The sequence below is a fragment of the Triplophysa dalaica genome, chromosome 7, assembly GCF_015846415.1.
Source record: "Triplophysa dalaica isolate WHDGS20190420 chromosome 7, ASM1584641v1, whole genome shotgun sequence".
Lineage (NCBI taxonomy): Eukaryota > Metazoa > Chordata > Actinopteri > Cypriniformes > Nemacheilidae > Triplophysa > Triplophysa dalaica.
In genome coordinates this window covers 30,514-45,903 of record NC_079548.1, presented here as the reverse complement: position 1 = coordinate 45,903, position 15,390 = coordinate 30,514, and the positions used below count along the sequence as shown (strand labels likewise).

General features: G+C 37.5%; 1 protein-coding gene across 1 annotated transcript in view; it reads left to right on the top strand.

The window, feature by feature from the left end:
- The window catches only part of ddx47 (DEAD (Asp-Glu-Ala-Asp) box polypeptide 47), a 33,734-nt gene extending 20,405 nt beyond the window's left edge, over positions 1-13,329 (top strand). The window contains exons 6-12 of the mRNA XM_056751952.1: positions 3,775-3,846; positions 3,976-4,092; positions 9,326-9,472; positions 10,852-10,989; positions 11,077-11,147; positions 11,290-11,419; positions 11,504-13,329. Coding sequence (XP_056607930.1) covers positions 3,775-3,846; positions 3,976-4,092; positions 9,326-9,472; positions 10,852-10,989; positions 11,077-11,147; positions 11,290-11,419; positions 11,504-11,665 — 837 coding nt within the window. The 3' untranslated portion in view covers positions 11,666-13,329. The remainder of the gene's footprint in view (positions 1-3,774; positions 3,847-3,975; positions 4,093-9,325; positions 9,473-10,851; positions 10,990-11,076; positions 11,148-11,289; positions 11,420-11,503) is intronic.
- The last annotated feature ends 2,061 nt before the right edge of the window (positions 13,330-15,390 follow it).

Sequence of the window (15,390 nt, the reverse complement as noted above, 5' to 3'; positions counted from 1 at the left end):
TGTCCGTAATGTTTCCTCGTGTTGTGATAATGGCAGAGCTCTCGTTCTTTAAATGTGCGCTGCACCATTTTCATTACTTTCGTTTTATTCCAACGGTTTTGTACAGTATTTTTATAGACTTCAACAGGGAGTCTTTGTTTGGATACACTATTATGTTGAAGGCCTACAGAGAAAATATTGTTGTATCTTTAAGCAGTTGCACTTGTTCTGAATAGACTTTCTTGTTGTAGTCCTACAGAGAAAATGTAAAATGCACTTGACCTAAATGCACTTTGTTTTCATGAGAGAACATTTAATTGTACAACTTTTCAGCAGGCCAGTACCCTGTACATTATTATTTAATATACACATGAGTGGGGTCAAGTTAAACATCTTAGTTTAATTTTATTTTATACTGTGCATTGTTGAAATGTGCTAAATAAATATTTGCATAATTTGTAATTGATTTATTCTTTGAAACTTTAATTATGCAATTACAATGCCTTGATTTTAGTAAAGTTAGTACACAGTAATAGCCATAAATGCAAGGGTACTAATAATTGGCCAAATATCTTTCGGTGTTTCGGTTTTCGGCTTTCGGCCTTGGTTTCCTCTTTTTCGGTTTTCGACCAAGAATTTTCCTTTCGGTGCATCCCTAGTATTTTCCTAATATTGTATCTGTATTTATTCACAATGTATATCTGCACTTGCTAATTACACTTTTGGTTAGACCTAAACTACATTTCATTACACTGTACTTGTATATGTGTAATGACAATAAAGTTGAATCTAATCTAATCTAATCTATTCATGTGACATTTTTTAAAAGCAGAAATGTAATGAGATTGAAAAAAGTTGTGTACAAAGCGAGACAAGACTAAACTTCTAACTAGAAAAATATCAAGAAATCTCTGATAGTTGTGTTTCTTCACATAATATCAAAGTTTATGTTAAACATCAAATTGTTATACATGCTTTTATTTCTACGAGGATGAATTATTGTAATGCTTTATATTTGGGTTAAGTACATCTTTGACAGCTCGTCTTCACTATGTTCTTAATGCTGCTAGAGACTTTTAACAAAAGATAAGAAATGGGATGATATAAGCCCTGTTGTGCTATCTGTGTCATTCAGAATACAACACAAAGTGCTGATGCTTGTGTATAAGATGTTGATCTCATCACAGTCCTCCAGAGTTTGTTGTTACTGTTTCACGCTCTCAGCTGAGGTGCCTCTGCTCTCTCCAAATTATCTCAAAGTTTGGACATTTAGTAAACGCAATTGAAGACTTTATCCATTTTCTCAGCCTCTTGACGTTTGATTGGGCTACTTTGTAGTAGGTGTTGATTTGGTGATTTTACTGTTGTAGTGTTGTAGCATCAGTTTAATATTGATGTACTTCAGAATGGTTTTGAAAGTGCTCTATAAATGAACTTGATGTTAGTGTAAGGGACCACCCGCTGGTCCAATGACGGTATCCAGAGGCGTGGCGAAGGCTTCACACGTGCTCTTGTCTTTCCTTTGTTTAGTGAGAAAACCGTTTGAATGAAAACATATTTCATTTGATTATTATCGTTTTATCTGACTCCATTTAGTAATATTTCGACTTCTAATTTAGTTTTACTTTTATCATTAATAATTATGTAATTTGGATAAAGGTTTGATTCTTCTGCCTTATTCTAAATTACACTCCTTCATCCGATTCATACTTAGAGTCTCGTGCCGGCCGTTACACGCGGATCTCACGGTCACAAACTCGTCAGTCTTGGTCACTGCCAGAGGTTCTATGACTAGTAATACTCAGAAAGCATTATTTTATCTAATTCCCTTAGACTATAAAAACTTAATCAAAGTAATGATTATTTCTAACCAGAGGTCATGACCACTCCATAGAGATAAATAGACCAATCTTATTTCCTCTGATGGTAGCTTTGTATAATCATACCATAGTTTCCTATGTACACTTAGTTAGGAATAATATTCCAATAACCAGAGGTTTGAGACTTCTCTCATTTAGATTGGTCAGACAACATATGTGCTGTTCTAAAGGGAAACATTGGCCCCTACGGTCTAAGTACACTTAACTAATGCCAAGTAGTTAGCCGGAGCTCTAAAATCTCAGCTGGCGTGCCCCAATACTCCACCTAATAGAGGATTTTAGTCCGTCACTAACCTGAACGTAGATTTGCGCTAACAAAGGATATAACGTGATCTACTAAAGTTCATAAACTCAGAATATTGCAGAACAAACTCAAACATGGCAATTTATTAGTCAGGTAAATGTTTCTTGCCAATTACAATTCAATTCAATTCAGAGAATACAAAAACAAAACATCAAACCCTCAAAGATTAGTCTACGAGTCTAAGACGCATACCTGACAGTAGAAAAAGATGTGTTCGGAAAAAACACAGTTCTGTGTGTCTGAAGGCTCACACACAGCACCATGGGGTTCATCATAGTGAGAATTCCCCAGAACATTTTGCCAGCTTCCCTTAAATACCCAGACCAGAATACCCTTCCTCCACACAACAACACTTTACATTGTAAAGGACTCTGTCCTGGGTCTGATCAGGCCACAAATGGGAATTTGCATGAAGACACAACCTCAACAGTGAGCAGAATATCTTTAAAGCCTCAAAGCTATGTTATGATCTGCTCTACTGCTGTGGATATGAGACCATTGTACCAATCGCACTGAGACATTTCAAATGATACCAAATATGCATATGAAGATTCTTTATTCTTATAAGATATGGTATTTGTCAAATCCAGTTCATGGGTGAGCTTTGAATTGCTCTGAGTTCAGTTGTAGAGAGATGAGAGGGGGAGAAGAGAACAGATGTAAAGGTGTGAGTTGGTAATCATCATTCATTGTTATAAGCTGTCTGAGATGGAGATGCAAACTCTGTGGGGAGTTCATTGTATTGGATGAAGTTCTGTGTTTCCCGGGATATGATGCCCTTTTGGTGCGGAAACCTTGGCACCAGCCTTACATTAGTATCTTTGTGTGTGTAAACAGTAAGGGGCGTTGTCCCGCACAGGGCTTAAAGCCCCACTGAGATGCCTTGGAACACGCAGCATTATTTGATGTTGGGACATGATCTCAATTGAAAAATGCGGAGAGCGTGATAAATTTTGTGTGGCTCCTCCCCCTTTTAAAATAACCAATAGCGGTTGGTTTCGGTGGTTTGGTAGCGGTGTTAGATTTCTAGATTTGTTTGAGCGCACATGCAGACGGTCAGTTTTGAACGATTAGATCTTCTATATTGGAACGTAGGAGCATATCACTTTATTGACTTATTTTTAACAAAAGGAAAAAAACTTCAATCATTTTGTTTTCACTGCGGCTGTAAGCCTTGTCCCAAGACTAACTTAAATGATAAACGGCCTTTAAATGTTACAGAGGATGAGATTATCAGTCGTGGACACTTCTTCTTCAACCATTTCTTCATCTTTATTCAATATTAATATTCCGTCAATGATTTTTTTGTCATATGTGAACATCTAGAAGTACATCCAGTTGTTGTTATTTTACGAATATTTTAATCTTACTTTGTTTAAATTATAACATATTGTGCACTCAGACAAATCAGGACGCGTTACAGTAATGATAATTTCAGCAGGAACAGTTATAAAATACATAATTAATTGTTAAAATGATGCTTTGTGCAAGGTTGAGAACACAATTATGTTTATGATTATTTATGTTTTATAACTCAAATCTTTAGTTTTGTGAGAATGACCCATGAGTTTAATGACAAATCTTTCACGCTGAGTGTTTCTCTGTTGTCAGGTGGATAAGATACTAAAAGTGATTCCTCGAGAGAGACGGACTTTCCTCTTTTCAGCAACAATGACAAAAAAGGTAGAAAGAGTTTGACGCAGCGAGATGTTGTGAGCGTGCCGCTGCGAGTGTTATGATCTTTCTTAGTCATGTACATTGTGTAGTATTGAAATGAACTTGAATGAACTCTTCTTGTGCCTCTTGTTTCAGGTTCAAAAGCTCCAGCGGGCGGCTCTACTAGATCCTGTCAAATGTTCTGTGTCCAGCAAATACGCCACTGTAGAAAAACTGCAGCAGTATTACATCTTTATTCCATCAAAGTACAAGGTTTGTGTAGAAATGATTCAGAGCTATTGGTGATGTTCTCAATCAAGGGTGAAAACTAGGGGTGCTCCGATCAGGGTTTTTTTAGCCGATCCTCGATCACCGAAAGCTGTATTGGCCGATACCAATCACCGATTATAGGAACTATTTGAAGCTTTCTGAGTACCAAAAGAGAAAGTGTCATGAATTAACTAATGAATATTAGTAAGTAACATATTTGGTTTATGTATAATGCATTATAAAGAGTTATTAAAGGGTAAAATGCATTATTAATATTCATAATGTGTGTTGTAATGCATTATATGTAGTTGTAAATAATTATAACCAATTTAAAATGTATCGTGTTATTACATTATTTTATCTGATAATCTGATATTTCTTTATGCTTCTTACTGTCCTTGCAGTAGGGTTGATGCTTTAAAAATGTCTCCGTTACTGACAGCTGAGGAGAGGTTGCGCTAGATTTAGGGATGCACCGATACTACTTTTTCCTTTCCGATCCGATTTCGATATCTGAATTCTGCGTATCTGCCGATTCCGATTCTGATCCGATACTTGCACTGTTTTTCATGATCAAAGTAGACTTGCATATTTTAACTTTTATTGCCAGAGGTGGATAGTTAAGCATGTTTACTTTCAAGTACATTTTAAAATATCTGTACTATATCAGAGTACTTTGGACAAAAAATGCTTTCCTACAGTATGAAGCACATCATACTTATTCCACTACAGTCCATAAATAAATGGTTTTTTTTTTTACTTTAAATCCATGAGTACATTGAAATCTACCATTTTCCTTTACTTAAGTATTTTTACTTAAAAGTATGATTTTTTTAAATGTAATTAAGTGCTGTATTAAACTTAAAAATACAAACAAAACAAAAATGTGGTCTCATAAAGCACAGATACTTACAAAATGTTTAACAAATAAATCTCCGTTTATTACACAAAGCTATCACAATATAAAAGTCTCCAAACTCGCTCATGCACATCCTGGACACAAAATGATGCGCTTAATACATTCGCTTCTACGTTATTTAAAGTCATGCGCATTGGACGCAGAATGATGCGCTTAATGCACCCGCTTCACTCACGCGCATCCCGGATGGTGATGATCCTGTTATTTGATATTTGATTCCCAAGTTCAAAACAGTTATAACACAAAGAGAATATATATGTTATGTGTTTAAATCATAGAACATTGAATCCATCCTAAAGTTTAAAGTTATGTATGAATGACGCATAACATAGACCGCTTCCAGTGCTTGAATCTAATAACGTTAACCTCAGCGATTGCTGTCTCCGGCAAAATGCATTTTAAACAAAACCACAATCTATTATCTAGTGATTATGAAGTATATTGAAAACTTTGGAACGAGTAACGTCCTGACTGTTCCCGGACACACGCATGCTGGATTGAGATTGACAGATGACCGCACCAGCGGAGGTCAATTTTTATTTATTTATGCTATATTGGTTTATTCCTCGCATAAAGCTATCAAGATACATGACATCGAATACAGTGCATGACAACGTTTATGGTAATTTCCTGATAGTTAGTCCTTTATGAAGCTTTAGAGTAACATCCACGGGTATCGCAACGGATCGGACTGAAGAGAACCCGTCAGTCCGATACCCGATCCAGCAAAAAAGACCCGTATCGGCCCCAATTCCGATCCAGAGTATCGGATCGGTGCATCCCTAGCTAGATTTAGACTTTTCATTTATTTTCAATGTTTCTGTTGTCGGACATAAAATAATAATCTAATTACAAGCAAATGTTTATGTTCTTATGTCCATACAATAACAATGACAGGTGCCTGTAAAAGGTGTTTTGTACTCACAAGAAAGCTGTGGTTTGGTCATATGTGACCCTGGATCACGAAACCAGTCTTAAGGAGCACAGGAATATTTTAGTTATAGTCGAAAATACATTGTATGGGTCAAAATGATCGAATTTTCTCATGTTCCATTAAGATATTTTGTAAATTCAATATATTAAATATATCAAAACTTTATTTTTGTGAGTGGATGGCATTTAACAGGGCCTTTTATTAACAACTTCAAAGGCAATTTTCTCAATATTTTGAATATTTTGCACCCTCAGATTCCAGAGTTGTAAACGGGTATATCTCCGCCAGATATGATCATATCATGACAACTTATACATCAATAGAAAGCTTACAGTTGTGTTCAAAATTATTCAACCCCCAATGCTGTAAATGGTTTTAGGGAATTTAGTGTACATTTGTAATTGTATTCAGAATGAAATCCTACAAGGACTTCTTAAAGAACCATATGCAACTAAAATGACATCAATTAGTTTTGTAATACAGTAGTAAATGTTTCTTTTGTGAATTCTTCATTGACATAATTATTCAACCCCTTAAAGACTACCACTCTGAAGAACAGAGGTTCAATGAAGTGTTTTCAATCAGGTATTGAAAACACCTGTGGATATCAGGGAGCAGCAATAAAGCCTAATAAGCACCAATTAGGCAGCTTTAAAATGACTGTGGTAGCTCTTCTAGACATTTACTGGTGTGGTTACAAACATGGTGACGTCAAGAGAATGGTCCAGGAAGACAAGAGAACAGGTGATTACTCTTCACAGGAAGGGCAATGGCTATAAGAAGATTGCAAAGATGTCTAACATACCAAGAGACACCGTGGGAAGCATCATTCGCAAATTCAAGGCAAAGGGCACTGTTGAAACGCTACCTGGTCGTGGCAGAAAGAAGATGCTGACTTCGACTGCTGTGCGCTACCTGAAGCGTAGAGTGGAGAAAAGTCCACTGCTGAGGAACTGAGAAAAGATTTGTCAGATGTGGGTACTGAAGTTTCTGCTCAGACAATACGGCGCACCCTGCGTAATGAAGGCCTCCATGCCAGAACTCCCAGGCGCACCCCCTTGCTGTCCCCAAAGAATAAGAAGAGTCGACTGCAGTATGCCAAAAGTCATGTGGACAAACCACAGAAGTTTTGGGATAGTGTTCTGTGGACTGATGAAACAAAATTAGAACTGTTTGGGCCCATGGATCAACGCTATGTTTGGAGGAGGAAGAACAAGGAAAGAACACCTTGCCTACTGTGAAGCATGGCGGGGGGTCAATCATGCTTTGGGGCTGTTTTGCTTCTGCAGGTACTGGGAAGCTTCAGCGTGTGCAAGGTACCATGAATTCTCTTCAGTACCAGGAGATATTGGATGACAATGTGATGCAGTCCGTCACAAACCTGAGGCTTGGAAGACGTTGGACCTTTCACCAGGACAATGATCCCAAGCATACCTCCAAGTCCACTAGAGCATGGTTGCAGATTAAAGGCTGGAACATTTTGAAGTGGCCATCGCAGTCACCAGACTTAAATCCGATTGAGAACCTCTGGTGGGATTTAAAGAAAGCAGTTGCAGTGCGCAAGCCTAAGAATGTGACTGAACTGGAGGCTTTTGCCCATGATGAATGGGCGAAGATACCCGTAGATCGCTGCAAGACACTTGTGTCAAGCTATGCTTCACGTTTAAAAGCTGCTATAACTGTAAAAGGATGTTGTACTAAGTACTAAGATTGAATGTCACTTGGGGGTTGAATAAAACTGATAATGATGTGAGCTCAGAAAAGACATTTGTGGTTATTTCATTATAAATGTTATGTTATATTTGTCTGACCTACACGTGCCTCTTTGATTTAATTGTAAGCAGGATGACTGAATGATCATAATCAATGTCAAACCGACCAAAACAATCAATTTCAGTGGGGGTTGAATAATTTTGAACACAACTGTAATTATTCAGCTTTCAAATTATGTAAAAATCTTATTTTCCAAAAATGTACCAATAAGACTTCTTTTGTTGTCCGGTTTCACATATATGTGCTGCTTCACTGAACAGAGAAAACGCAGAGAAATTTATCCACTCACTGAAAGCTATTATTAATACAAAAAGACGCTATTTTATGAAGTAAAAACTCTGTAAAGACGGCACCACAGCGCGCCTGTGTGTATGCGGGGAGTGATGGATGCATCTCGAGTCTCTGTTGACCACATGCGCGTTTAGCAAAACTGAGCAGACATTTGAGAGTAAGATCATGAATAGAAACGCACGTCCCTTCGCGATAGTCTACCTCCTTCCGCTCACAATCACGTTCTTCACGATCACGTTCTAATGACACGAAATGATAAAAAGGGGAATTACAAATCGCCTTTATTGTAGTCCGTCAAAATGACGATTGCCTTCAGATATTTCTATCACTGGTAGAACAAATGAATCTTCGGTTGACGCGATCTCTGCATCTGAGTTGCGCTCGAGCTGCTGAACTGCCCGCTCACTTTGCGCGAGGCTAACTTTGAAAACTAGTCGCACTCCTTTACATGACTAACCCTCAAACGTCAAAAGAGGTTGTTGGTGTAAAAATGTTTTGGGTGCTTCTCGCATCGTGGAATTCACATAGTACACACGCATCAGATTGATAAAACATTGTCTATTTCACACACCTTGTAGAATTGCCAGACCGGTGAAGCCATTTTCATATCGCGTAAAATAAATGTCTCGTCAATTTTGCGTCATCTGATCGGCTTTTCTGGATCGGCCTTTTTAGAGACCGCCGATCATACTTCCCAAAGTGATTATCGGCCGATTATGATCGGCGACCAATCAATCGGAGCACCTCTAGTGAAAACTGCAACAAAAGAAAAGAATCATTGTGTTAAATATCAATCATGTGTTATAATAGCTAAATATCATCAGTTATAATAATAGTGAACGTGGACTTGTGTAAATCCAGTAAAGTCAGGACTATCTGTTTAATAAGACCCTCATTCACTATTCATTGACTAATATAGTGGACTTGAATCAGCCAATGAAAACAGAAATATTATGATCGATATCTAGCAGCTGCTTGTGAGTGAACTTGTTATTTCTGTGCACTCAATAATTTCCTCTAGGATTTTAGACACCAATAAAAATGGATATCCTCTCAAACAGCGCTCTGTCTTAGGGTATAGGGGCTTAGGTTACACACTTTTATTATAGTATGCTTGGTGATTTATGTTGGAATAAACACAAGTATAAATATAATATACAAACATCAGCTCTGTTAACTCTTCTTGAATTGTATCTGCTAAAATAGGTTAGACCTCAGTTGTACTCTGCCGATTGTTTTTCATAAAGTCACTTCCAATAAGTTTCATGATCAAGTAAGTTGTGCAAGTGCTAATGTGTGTGTGTGTGTGTGTGTTTTAGGATCGTTATCTGGTTTCTATTCTCAACGAACTGGCTGGAAATTCCTTCATGGTATTCTGCAGCACATGTAACAACACTCAACGGGTGGCACTATTGCTCAGAAACCTCGGCATCACAGCGATTCCTCTGCATGGACAGATGTGTCAGGTACACACACACACACACAGACAGACACACACATCACCATACTTAATGAAATGATAAACGACAGCACGTTAAACCCATTCAGAATATGAAATGAGTGAATATTGATTAAAGACGCAGAGGTTTCAAAATACCACAGGGCTCAAGTAATGACGTCTGTTTTATTTGCTTGTCATCGGAGTCTTTTGCGGTCCTTATATGAGATGTTCAAAAACACAAGCTAGCTGTCTGCTTGCGTCTGCCGGCACGTTTCTTAATGCATCACTGAACAAGAAACAGGCGTGTTTACCGTTATGATGACTGAAATATGTCTGCGCATGTTGATAAAGTGGAGATACAGGCTGTCTATCAGTGCTTCACTAGTGAAATGGAAGAGAGTTTCAGTCAACATAATTCAAAGTTTGCAGCAGAAAGTGAGAGGTTCTAATGATGCGATGGGTTAGTCAGACACAAACCTTTACTGGAGAACAGACATCCTTTACTTTTCTTCAAAGCCTGCTTTTGACATCTCCGTCTAAATGAATCAACTTAATGTATTAACTTCCCCTTAATTTTATGTGTGACCAGTGAATTAACAGTTCTTTTGATCAAAACTTCCTACAACATTTGCTCTCCTCCAAGTTGATGTTAATAAGCATTTAAATTAGTCTTTAGTTCACTTCATCAGCTTTAAAAAGGCCATGTGAAATATGCAATGCTGTCCTCGACATTAAGAATCTCCATCTTGAGACTTCTAAACGTCAGTGCGCACCGGACGAAAAGCAAAGGGCCACGTGTTGCGTCTACAACTCGCAGGTATTGCGCACAGGACTATTATGCATGCATGAGCTCAAGTCTAAAGTCCACTCCTGATCGGCAGGATTTAACTTTATCCTTATTCTGATTTGGTTAAAAATGTGCGACTCGTAAACGTTTACCAATGAATAGGCAGTTCGTGGCTGACGCAAGCAGACATGGATTTCTTTGTGGAATGGGTTAATGTGCGAATGTGCCGCTTACAGGCATGAAATGTTACATGTATCTTGCCTAATAGGGTTAGTTTTTCCTGCAATTATCAATTTAAATGAATACACTTATAAAACAGCAAATTGTTCAAACTTAAACTTGAGAACAATGGTGGGGCATGAGAGAGTAAAGACTCACTGACACACCGAGGAGAGCGAGACTGTCAGCCCGTGTGTCGTTCCTCAGCCTCGCACATCACTGGAACTTTTGAAAATCAGGTTGTTCATGCTTGAGCTTTTCTCCTCTCAGCATCATGATCTATACTAGCATTAGGGTTTAGGGCGTTGACAAAATGTTCAATTCTCTCCTACTTGTAAGCGGATTTGAAAAAAAAAGAATAAAAGTGAATGTTGTGTTGTTAATGCTTGTGTGTTTAGAGTAAACGTCTTGGAGCTCTTAACAAATTCAAGTCAAAGTCTCGCTCTGTGCTGCTGGCCACTGACGTAGCGTCTCGTGGACTTGACATTCCACACGTGGATTGCGTTATCAACTTTGACATCCCAACACACTCGAAGGTACTGAGCCCCCGCCCCAAACACACATTCACATGATGTTCTCTGATGTTTTTCTGAAAGTGAAAATGTGTTTGTTTTCTTCTTCAGGACTACATCCATCGTGTGGGCCGCACGGCGAGAGCGGGAAGATCTGGAAATTCCATCACATTTGTCACACAGTCAGTAGACGTTAGATTTAATAACTGGTCTGTTTGTTAGTGTTGAGTTTGATAAAAGACTGTTGAATTGTCATGATAACCAATGAACAGTGAGGAATTCATGTTAATGTGGAGATCTTTTGCGTGTGTTTTGTTTACACAGGTATGATGTTGAGCTCTTCCAGCGAATAGAAACGTTGATTGGTAAAAAACTGCCCGTCTTCCCCACTCAGGAAGAGGAAGTTATGATGCTGATGGAGCGAGTGAGCGAAGCGCAGAGATTTGCACGGATCGTAAGTTCCTCTCTTCATGAAAAACCTGCTCAAAGATTCTTGTGGAGTGTTGAATTGATGAATCTTTCTTTCTCTTTCTTCCAGGAAATGAAAGAACAAGGAGACAAGAGAAAAAGAGGTAATTCCAGAGACGAAGCGGCCGATGATGAAGAGCAGTCAACTGGAGTGAGGAAGAAGGTCAAGGGTGGATCATTTCGAGGAGGGAGGGGTCGGGGTCGGGGTGCCCAATCCAAACGTGGCCGCTGACTGTCCATAGCATGTCTTATGTTGAATAAATCTTCTGCTTTTCCACAAAGCAACGTGTGGATTCTTATTCAAGCAGAATGTGACAGTGGTCTTCAAATATGCTTTTGGTTTCAGTTTGATTGACATCGAGCTTTTCACTCTGTGCATTGTAGCACATTTTACCAGCGGTGGACGTGTACTGTACTTAAATAATACTCCAAAAGTGTACCTGAGCACTAGTGACTTTAACTTCACCACATTTTAAAGACAAATATTCTACTTTTTACTCCACTTTATTTAAAAAAAGGTCCATAAGTCGTTTCTATGTGGCGGTTTTCCTGCACGCACAATTTTTCTGGCTTGAGTTCTGCGGACCTTTCACAGTTGCTAAGTATTTCAGTTTTTCTAAGCTCACGCTTTTCCGGCTAGCTAAGAATGGCCATTTGGCTGATTTTAGTTTTTACGCAAATCTGGCAACCCTTGGAACCTCTCCGCTAAACTTATATAAACGTCACACTACCACACGGCTGATCGTGCTCGAAGAAGTCAAAGAGATGAATAGAAGAGGAAAGATGTTAAAGTGTGCTCTTATCATCTGTATGCTCAACTATGTGTGATGCATTGCTTCAAACGAGCGCTACGATCAGTCAAAGATCATAGAGTGTCTAAACGATAAATAAACATCACATACACCTTGAGCTCGGGTTAAATAATAAAATATATATTGAAAAAATCTTAAACGCTTTAGTTGCATTTTAAACAAGTTCAATGAATATATATGTATGAAACAGCGCAATGATTGACAGATGACAGACACAACAGCAAGATGACATTTTTCAATTTAAAAAAATCTGCGTTTAATGTACGTGAGTTTGTCTTTGTTTAACTGTAATGATATTTTCATAAAATGTGAACCCCATACTAAAAATGTTTTAAAGTGAGGGAAAAACTGTTATCCTTTAGTTTTTCAATTAAAGTTTTATTATAAATGAACAGAAAGGTATGTTTAACATATTTTGTTATTGTGTTTTTATTAAATATTAATGAACCACAAACTAGGTGTACAAACGGTTTGCGTGCATGGCCCCTTTAAGAGTGCTGCCAGAGATGACGCAAGCGGAAGTATTGAAGAGGTGCGAGAAACCTGCGGGCCACGTTTACGTTAGTGTGCGTGCATTAAACAAAACCACACTCATTCACAGTAAATAATCAACAAGATCAGAACTGTGTTTGACTCAGTCCACCTGGATAAAGTGTGCCATCTCCTACAGTCCTTAAATCGTGTTTTCTAATTCCAATCCTTCACTGGGCATTCGTTTTAAAGTAGACCTAAGTGTAAAAAAGCAAAGCCCGTTTGTTTATTTGGGTTATACAACACGAGTATGTCATGTGATCGTCTTAATCTGACAATAATAAATATTGTTAATAATACTATTTGTTTAATGAAAGGGAATAATAATAATCTAATTGTCTTACATTGAAGATCAAAATAAGTTTATTTCCTCAACAGTACATCTCTAATGGGATACAACTCGATTGTTACTTATATTTGGGATATATAAAGAAGTGTTATTGTTTAAAACAGGGCAAACTTTTTTGTTAAAGGTTTTAAATGCCTTAACTACATAACTGAAACTCACTTTTCAAAGAGTACAATAAATAGCCTTATTTAGGGGTTCTTAAGTAATCATAAGCAAAACATCAAATAAAAAATGTTTAGCCGATTAATAAAAAAACTGAAGAAAATAATCATTAGTTTCAGCCCTATTTTATTGTGAATGTCGGAACATAAGCTTTTTTAACTTGTGCTACTTTTTGCTCCTTTGTTTCATTAGTTTTCAGATTGTTATTTATCTTTTCAGAATTTTATATCTGTTACACAAAGAAGTTGGAAAAGTGTTTCTGTTAAAGGAAACCTTTATGCTTCTGTTATCGATGGAAATCTGATTTTCATCTTCATATGATGTTAAATATATCAAGAATGACTCCAAAGGTATTTCAACTTGTTTCTGGATTTTCTATTTGTTGTGTTTTCTATATGGGGGCGGTTGGGCTACGGGGGGGGGCGCCAATCATAGTTCCCAAGTCAGTCAATAATCTGAGACTTTGGGCTTGTTTTTTTTATCAAGTCGTGTTAAAAAAAATCATTATAGAGAGATTCAAGTAGGGAAGGATGGAGTCGGGAACTGGAAGACATTCTAAAACATTTATTAAAGTAATATAACAGCCGGCGGCCCCTCACGGACGACCGCCGGCGAACAACAACACAGTAGAACATAAATACAAATACGAACATGTTCGGGCCCGGTCCTCTCTCCTCGACAGTCCGGTCGCTCGTTCTCTTATATGCTCCCAATCTCCTACGTGATTTAATATTTGACCTGTGGTTCTCTATCCTCTATCGCCAATATGTGCTTTCACTGTGTGTGTGTGCGAGAGTGTTTGTGTGTGTGGGGAGCATTTGTATGTCTGTATTCTATGTTTCACATTTTTCTTGTTTTTACAGGTATATGACTTTAGTTGTTTCACTTATATTCAATGTGTCTCATGTACAGCTGCTTTGTAACATTGAAAATTGTAAAAAGCGCTATATAAAATACAATAGGTTTCTAGCCCTTCGGGCTCGAACCCTAATAAAGTTGAGTTGAGTAGTCCAAGTACACAACTTCCTAACCTGAGGGAAAGTACAGATCAGTGGTATTAAATGAGTAGTTCACTTCAAAATAACCTCATTGACTTTCCATAGTCTTTTTTAGTCCACTATGGAAAGTCAATGGGGGCAAATTTTGCAGCGAGCAACTCCTTTAAGAGCTTTTTATGTTTAGCACATATATTTTTCGTTTAGATATAATACTGTATGATCATTTTGCCTACTTATCCTCAGACGCTCTAGGCCTATGTGTATTCATGAGCGGTGTTTTGCTTTAAGTTTATTCCTTTACCAGTTTTGGCTGCAGTTTACCAGTAAGTATTGTAAGGTTCTTATACAGTATATAGTAAAGTTTAGAAGCATGTGTTTGTTGGATTTATTACCATTTGTATTACCATAGATTAACTACAAACATAAGTTATAGCTACTATAATGAAACTGGTACATTTTTTATTTCCCTGGTTTTAGTAAATGTAGCTTAATAGGAGTATAGTAACTATGTAGAGAAAATTGTAAATTTGTTGATACTGTGGTTTGTTGCTAAATAGCCTCCCTGCTGAAAACAATGAATCTGTGAATTAGAATTGTCTCTTAAATTCCTCTTTGTATTGCGTTTTATTCCAATAGGAATTACCCTCCCACCAATAGAATCCATCAAACACAAGTAGATAAAATGTTTCCATACGCAATAAAACACCTTTTATACAGACACACAGTTTACAGAGTTCTTGTTAGGCAGCTGTTATAGGTGCTGTTATTCAGAGAAACCTCGCTGCTTGAACTACAGTCTAAAGCAGCTTTTTACCTACTCTTTCACTGTATATGATGAAATCATTGTAAAATTAAATGTACTTCTAAGTGTAATTATATATATATAAGTATATAACTATTATCCTAAGATGAAACATATATTTTGTCATTTGATCTTAGAATGAGAGAGAGACTGGTGATTTTTACCAACGTGTGCTTTCAGCAGTTCCTATGTTTTTTTCTTATATTTATAATCAATTTTAGTATGAATGTTTAAGTGAATCAAGATTTGTTCGTGAAAACGTTTGTACGCAGGTTTCCCACACAAGTATGTGTGTACCCATGC